Genomic DNA, 8347 nt, shown 5'->3' on the forward strand with positions numbered 1-8347 from the left:
TTAAGGGGATGCAGACCAGAGAAAGACTTTCGTCTTGTTTCCACCAGGGTCCCCCATTTTCAATTCATCATAACATATATGACATACATGACATACAGATAGACAGTACTGCTACATCTATACATTTATGACATATCAGATTTGCAAATACAGTACTGTTTGTGATACAAAAGTGTCCAGAAAAGGAGTGTATATACATTTGGCGTAGAAACTGTACATTGGAGGAGGTTGGTGGGGTGGGGTTGGGTGGGTTGGGTGAGGGCTGTACATTGGAGGTGGGGGGGGGGGGGGGGGGGGGTTGGGTAGGGGACACACACACATTTTACACTGTACATTGGAATGTTGACAAAGCCTTACTTGGTCATTTACTGTACAACTAGGTTAGGACATTTGTAGGGGCCAGTTTCGAATTGCAGTCTCACGTAGGTGTTTTTTGAGAGTGTTTTTGAAGGTGGGTAGTGATTCACATTCCTTTACAGCTTTAGGCAGGGCGTTCCACATTGATGTGGCATAATTGCGAAACGTGTTTAGTCCCTTGTTTGAGCCGAATCTGGGTTTTACATGATTTGTGGAGCTCCCTCTGGTGTTGTGATCGTGGTATTCACTGACCTTTGGGAAGTATTTTGACATGTACATGGGTACCTTGGTCGCGTAGTGTATCTTGTAGACCAGGCCCATTGCAAGTTGCTGTACTCTGTCGTCTACTCTACATGTTTCTATGGTGTTTTGTGATTGCTCATAGTGTGAACATATAAAATGTTGCCTGTATTGCGCTTGTAGATGTTTGTTGATGATAAATATAAAATACTGAATGTTTTTCCAACGGTTCATTTACTTAAAACTATCCTTAGAATTACAGTGGTGGAAGTACACTTTCACTTATGGCGCTTTTCCACTGCATGGTACCTACTCTACTCTACTCGGTATTTTCGGTTTTCCATTACCAAAGTACCTGGTACCTAAAGCGAGTAGAGTAGGGTAGAGTCGAGTAGGTACCATGCAATGGAAAAGAGGCATTAAGTAAAACTAGAAATACCCAGATAAAATAGTACTATGGTAAAAGTAAAAGTCCTGCATTCAAAATCCTACTTAAGTAAAAGTAGATGAGTGTTGAATATTGAATGTACGCAAGTATCAAAAGTAAAAGTATGCATTCTACAGTACATGTTTGTGTATTCTAGTGCTTGGGGTTCAATTCTCAAACCATTGACATCTAAAGGTTATGGTAAAGTAGTATGTGGTCCAGTTATGCTGCTCTGATAACATCCTCCAAGTTCATAATCTTCATCCAAATACACCATGTTTTCTATGCAAAAAAACTGTTTTATCAAGGTAACTAGTAACCGAGGGGTTCAGATGAATGTAGTGGAGTAAAAGGTACAATATTTCCTTAGAAATGTAGTTGAGTAAAAGTACAGAGTAAAAAGTACTTCAGATTTTTTTGTTAAGTGCAGTATTTGAGTATATACACTTAATTACTTTCCAGGCCACCACTGTGGAATTATAATGTTAAATGCTCTTATACACTAAGTCATACACACACTTAAGAAATGCATAATCATTTAATTACATCAACTTCATATTTTACTTTTTAATGCAAAAGCCAAAAACAAACTATTTGTATTCTTTGACTGTCTTTCCAAGACAGTCAAAGTAAACTCAAGCCAAAAGTTCAGGGCTCTCAAACAGGCCCATTCAACCCAGAGCTGGTTGGTTTAAAAATAATTCACCAATATTCTGTGAAATTTCATCCATCTCTATCCTACCAGATCTGTAACAAATGCATAATTTCATATTGGTTGAACTAAGCATAGAAAGGTAAACGTAAAAAAGAAAGAAAAAAAGAACACCACAAAGAAATGTAAGAGACAAACTATCAAAACAAGTAATCATCCACAAGTCACAGACGGTGTGTAACAAAGTCTTCTGTTTCACTATAGAAATAGCTTCAGTTGCTTCTTTTCAAGTCCAAAGTGCCTGCTTTTTCCCCTAATATATATCACAGCATTAATAATATCAGAAAACTCATTAAAACTCATACCAGTACTCACGACCAAGGCAAGGATCATCTCAGTAGGCATATAGACATTTGATAATAAGCCTCCTATGCCACTCAACATAGGAACTATATTCCAGAGAAGGAGTGTCCTGCGTTTGGTCAAAGTCTATTCTACATCTTAGCAGTGCATCTGGTGTTTGGGTAGTACTGTAGCATGGGGCGGGCAGACATGACAGTTCAGGGTTTACCCCTTTTGTGTTTAGATATCAATATTAAATGGTTTTTTAACCATTATGAACATAAGTGATTTGGTATGTTTAGGCATAATATGAAAATTCATACAGCCCATCCAGTAGATATATACTTGAAGCCATTTAAATTCCGAATGTCGGATTTCATGTGTTACAATTTCATCATTGGACTGTGTAGTTACATTTATAAGCAGACATTAGTGACTTAACATTTTGTGTAATAAGGCTGTAATTACAAACGGTTCCATTAACATTGTACCTGCAATTCAATGTATCACTGGTAAATACATTCACTGTAATAGGGTTAAGTGGGCTTAGTTATCACACAGGTGATAGTTTTGCAATATGCCAAACCCAAATTAAATCCTTATTACACAGGTAAAGAAGCTCACATAATGCCTGACCCAATTGACCCATCCCAAGCTCCGCCCTCTGGAGCTTGTGATAGGTGAATTGAAGTGTCAGTGCACAGCACACAGCTAAGCAGAACATAAGGAGATGTGCGGTTATGCATTTGTGCGTTACCACAAAATGTTTCACTGCCAGTGCCACGTAGAAACTCATCTACATCTCAACGTCTCCCTTTTGTGCCAGGTTTTTGACAGAGGACTAACTTTTTGTTGTCACTTTGCCACCTGTTATAATTCAATCCGTTTGAAATCAAATAGCTGAATGAGGTGCTTGAGGTCAAAGGTATGTCAGCCGTCTGAGCGACACGCCCCTGTGCCTCTGTAACAAACTGGTCAGAGAAGTTGCCCTTAGGCACAAGTCTAGGATCTGCATAGCGTCAACAAGTCCTGACCTAAACCAGCAGGGGAAACTGACCTTAGACCAGTGTCTGGCAGAAACTTCATCTAACCTCTGAAATAGTCAACAGCATCACACAAGGGGGGAAAGAAAATCCTCTCCCACTTTACACATATCCAGGTCACATGGGTAGTAGGTGGTCATCTCTCTCTTCAGGCTCCTCCTCGGGTTCTGTGGCCACACCCCTGTGGGCTGGCGCTTCTTCTCGATTCCGTGACCGGCAGACAAAGTCACATCCATCCTGTGATAAAAATAGATACATTCATTAAAAAATAACAATACTGAGGAGGGTAAAAAGGATATTGTAAATCCAGAAGAACTGACTGGTATGACTTATTACTAAAGCTGTCAAGACATCCCCAGTCTCAGGGTGCAACCCTTACCGCTGTCAGATTGCCAACCTCCACCCAGAAAGCATAGTTGGGGAACTGCTCCATTCCTTTTGCTCCCACGATCAACCGCTGGTAAAGGAATCCTCCAATGAGGTACACAGCCAGGAGGCAGAAACCGCTGATATAATAGAGGGGATGATTGGATGATTAGCTGATTGACTGTTTTACTTAATTTCATAATTCAACGAAAACTACATGCAATATGTCACTCCACACCAGAGACCATACACATGTAAAGCTTTAAAATAAAACGATCAAGAACTAAACAGTAAAGTTACCTAATAATAGCTTGTTGCTTTAAATGATCATTTAATGCTATGTGCTAATCTATTTAGTCGTTAAGTGTGTTTTACTCACATTATGAGCAGAATGGAGCCAGTGCTGAGCTGAGACGGCAGAGGAGGACACACTGCACTGGAGTCCAGCTCAAAGAGGTAGAAACAGTCCTGGTCTCTATCCCTGTCTTCCAGAATTATTGTCAGCTCACCCTGACAGTGAGAGAGCGAGAGATAGAGAGATTGTGACACAAACGCAAAAAGAAAAAAAAAGGAGAAAGGTCAGTTGATCACACTAAGTGACTGATCACGCACCAGTCCCATTGCTATAACCCACATTTAGGCTAAGGTTACACGAGGGGAAAACAACAACGTTGCATTTTCGAACAATTTCGTTTGCACATCCAAGTGGAATGGCAACGGCGTTATAGCTGGCATTTTCGTTTGCCCAGCAGTGTTTTCGTCGTTAAAGGTCCCTTAGAATGGTGTCATCTAACCTTGCGCGAGCCGTTGCCAAAGTCGGGCACGGGTGCGTGCTAGAAGTCTACACAGGCCTGATATTTCGGCCCCAGCCCTCGGCATTCAGGCCCGGCCCTACCCCTAGCCTGACAAGTTAAGCTATTACTAAGCCCTAGCCCGACTAAAAGCCAGAGGCCAATATTACATTGTGATGACAGACGCATGTCTCACACACACACTCACACCTGCCCGCGCATGCTCAGTGTTGAGTTCAGTGATGAGATCCGTTGCCGTCTGACCATGCCTAGCTTCTGACAATGAGAGAGCTCAGCTAACGTTGTTGTCTTCCTCTCGTGTAAACAAGCTGCCGGGAGGAACCGGAATTGAACCAGGAACCTTCCGATTACCAGATGACCGCTCTACCTCCTGAGCCACTGTCAACCTAACGGACTCCAACTGGTCCAGAACGCATCCGCCCGCCTGACTTCTAACTCACACCAGATCCTGGCACCATATCACTCCAGTCCTAAAATACCTCCACTGGCTTCCCAACTCCCACCGTATCAACTACTAAATCTTGGTCTTCACCTACTTCAACCCCCCCCCCCCCCCCCCCCTCCATACTGACCTCCTTTCCAACCTCTTGGTCCCTCAGATCAGATTCTCTCTACCTACATGTTCTACCTTCCCTGTTTTGAGGACAGAGCCTTCTCCAGGGCAACTCCCAGGCTCTGGAACTCATTCCCCAAGGCATTAGAGACTCAGAGTCCCTCGCAGTTTTCTAATCCCACCTCAAGACCCATTTTCCTCTCCACTGCCTTCTCTTAGCCCCCCCCCCCCCCGCGTCTATACTTTCCGTAGCCGCATTTCTGCAGACCCCTCTCTGATTGGTTGAGCCAATTTCTGCAGACCCCTCTCTGATTGGTTGAGCGAAGCCCCTCTCTGATTGGTAAAATTAAGCTCGGGGGTAGACGCCGGCTCGTGTGGCGAGCACAGACCATCGCTATAGTTTCCCAACAGGAGTAAAGTCCGTAGCAATCAGCAATCCGAAGTGACATTGACCACCAGACTCTTTCTCTTAAGGCATTAACTGGGTTAATTAATATAAATGTTATATTGTAACTGTCTAGTTACACATTGGTTCCGAAACATGTATGTTCCAAGCTGCAATTAAAACTTTGAATCTGAGAGTGCTGGCTTCCTGCTTTCTTCTAACTGTCTAGTTAGGCATTAACTGTGTTAATCTAAATGTTACATTGTAACTGTCTAGTTAAGGCATTAACTGGGTTAATCTAAATGTTAGGTATTGTCACACCAGGATCAGTTGGTATGATGAAACACATGTTATATGTTTGATTGAAATGTTGTGTCTTACTAATAATAACTAATTCCTTGGTCAATAGAAGTCTCTGTGATACTTTCTGAATATGATGTTCCCAAAATGTTTGGGAACATCAAATGGGCAGGGTTATAATAGAAGAAAGACAGTGTAAACTTTACCCATAACATAACGTTATGTTGTAAAACGTTACAATGTGCATAACGTTATGAATAAAACGCGAAATAACATATAACGTTACAATGTACAGTTTCTGACAGCTGGCTGTGTTGTCACACGAAATAACGTTATACCTGAATCTGGTAGTAAATTTCTTTTTATCTTCTTGATATGATAACATTACGCTCGCCTTTTGCTGCGTGACGAGCTAAACCAATCAGAGAGGGGCTTCGCTCAACCAATCAGAGAGGGGCTTCGCTCAACCAATCAGAGAGGGGTCTGCAGAAATGGGCTCAACCAATCAGAGAGGGGTCTGCAGAAATGCGGCTACGGAAAGTATAGACGCCCCCCCCCCCCCCCCCCAATCCACCCTTGTGTCTTTGTGTTGTTTGTGGTTTGTCTCACTATCTCCGCCCCTTAGTGTATAGCGACTTTGAGTTCTAGAAGAGCGATATAGTAAGTCTTATTTATTATGAATGACCACACCATCTCTTTTAATCTCTCTTACCATTTCCACCTTTCTGTCACAGGAGATCATCACAATGGCTTTCCTTATCTCGTTAGAACAATGCTCGTGATAGCTATCACCATTTCTGTAGACGAGCATCACCCAGTCACCTGTGGAGGGCAGCAGAGTGCAAAGACTCAAGAGATATTACTAGGCAAGGTTAAAGCCAGTTATGAAGAAAAATAAACGCACTACCATTCTGAAGCTTTTACTCTGTTAATTGTTATTAGCGTATTTGGAAGGTTTTAAAAGATAACTATGTCAGTTATTCATGCAGTGGTTCCCATGAGTGAGGTCCCGACATCTTCTTTCTTGTTAACCCTTTCACTACCGCAATATCAAATTGGTTAACCCTTTCACTGCAACAATACAGAAGGTTAACCTTTCACTTCCACATGACAAAGGGGTAACCCTTTCAGTCTAGTGTGGTAGTGAAGGGGTTAACCTTCTGTAGTGTGGTAGTGAAAGGGTTAAGAGGTTAAACAGTAGGGATGGAACGGTTTGTGTAAAAAAAGAAAAGCCAAACCGCTCGGTTCGACAATCACGGTTCGGGGCACCTAGAGACCGTTTGGTTTACGTTGGTACTGTGTAACCCTTTGCTGTAGCCTAATGCATCACTCCTGGGGTATGGGTGGAGTGCTTTTGTTTGTATAAACTGGCCTTTGACTATTGATTGATTGATTGATTGAAAACTTTATTAACAGATTGCAGAATGGGTACAATACAGTACGGCTCAATACAAACAATTGTTAAGAGGATGCAGACCTCTTGTATCTTGTAGACAGGCCTGTTGCAAGTTGCTGTACTCTGTCGTCTACTCTAAGCCATCCTAGGTTGTCAAAATGGGTAGGGGTGAGGTGGGTTCTAGGAGTAAGGTCAAGCAGTAATCTGACCAGTTTGTTTTGTGATGTTTGTAGTCTTGCTTTTAGGGCCTTTGAGGTGCTTTGGTACCATTTGGTACCATGAGGACAAGCAAACTATTTCGATTTACTGTCATACAATACTAAAAATAAGGAATACTAAGTTCAGTTAACATTAGTAATTCATACCCGCTGCGTTTAAATCCAAAACAGAGCGGTTACACTGGAATGAGAAAAAATTTCAGCTAATGCATTGAAGGCAAAACAAAAAATGTCTTTAACCAAATACTATTTGAATTAGCAATGGAATTTTCTCCACGCTGAGCCGTACTGAAATCCGTGACCCCAAAACCGTGATTTTTGTGAACCATTCCACCCCTACAGTAATGTTTCTTTTTTATATACACAATAATATTTTAGTTCGCCCATAACCAGAATATGGGACACTCGCAAGGAAATGTCTATTTTTCATACTATCTTCATGAAAAAATCAAGCAAAAAATGAAAGAAATTGAATATTGGCAACTTAGCATTAGAGTAATTTTTTTTTGACAAATATTGTATTGATCCTAGTCATGATGTCATAATAAGCTATACAACTATATTATTTTGCAGATACTTACTTCCGCCAATGGCCTGCGTTGCATTGTACATGCCGATTACAGTTGGTTTCTTATCTGGCTTTCCTTGGCTTTTCTCCTGAATGAGCCCAGCCCCTGGCACCCCGCCTGCGTCTCCACATAGTTGGAACACATATTTGTAATTCTCATCGCCAACCTTCGTCTCTACCGTGAAGCTGTCACGAAAACACATCCAAAGAAAGAGAATATTACATAACATACGCAATGCATTGTATATCAACTTGTGCATACTATCTGAATTATATTGGTGAGAGGTGGATGCAAAAGCTAAATCCTGTGAGATAAATAGTTTAGGCTACTTACAGTATATCATCAGCTCATAAGTAGAGATGCACTGATCCAACTTTTTAGTCCCGATACCTGGGCTTTGGGTATCGACCGATAACAAGTTTCAATCCATTACTTTTAATGAACAGTACAGACTTGGGCCGTCATTTTGGGGTCATTAGACAAAAACAATTATCCATTAGAGAGAATTAACGTGTCAAAAATATAGCAAATCAAGTCACTTTGCTTAGATTTCTGGCATTTTGGTATCAGATTTTAGTTTCAGGGAAATTCTAAGATACAGATTTTAGCCTGGTAGCGGTATCTGTGCATCCCTACTAGGGATGTCCGATATTATCGGCTTACCGATATTATCGGCCGATATCGGCA

At 41.5% G+C, this 8347-nt stretch overlaps 1 protein-coding gene across 1 annotated transcript; it reads right to left on the reverse strand.

The window, feature by feature from the left end:
* Positions 1–1556: 1556 nt before the first annotated feature.
* On the reverse strand, positions 1557–7839 carry m6pr (mannose-6-phosphate receptor (cation dependent)). The gene is made up of 5 exons (XM_084336279.1): positions 7673–7839; positions 6190–6299; positions 3807–3937; positions 3441–3567; positions 1557–3298 (listed from the first exon to the last, which is right to left on the reverse strand). The coding sequence occupies exons 1-5, from the start codon at positions 7701–7703 to the stop codon at positions 3179–3181; spliced, it is 519 nt and encodes a 172-aa protein (XP_084192405.1). The 5' UTR covers positions 7704–7839; the 3' UTR covers positions 1557–3178.
* Between the last annotated feature and the right edge of the window lie 508 nt (positions 7840–8347).

This window comes from Notolepis coatsorum, assembly GCF_963971535.1.
Source record: "Notolepis coatsorum genome assembly, chromosome: 19".
NCBI classification, from domain to species: Eukaryota; Metazoa; Chordata; class Actinopteri; order Aulopiformes; family Paralepididae; genus Notolepis; species Notolepis coatsorum.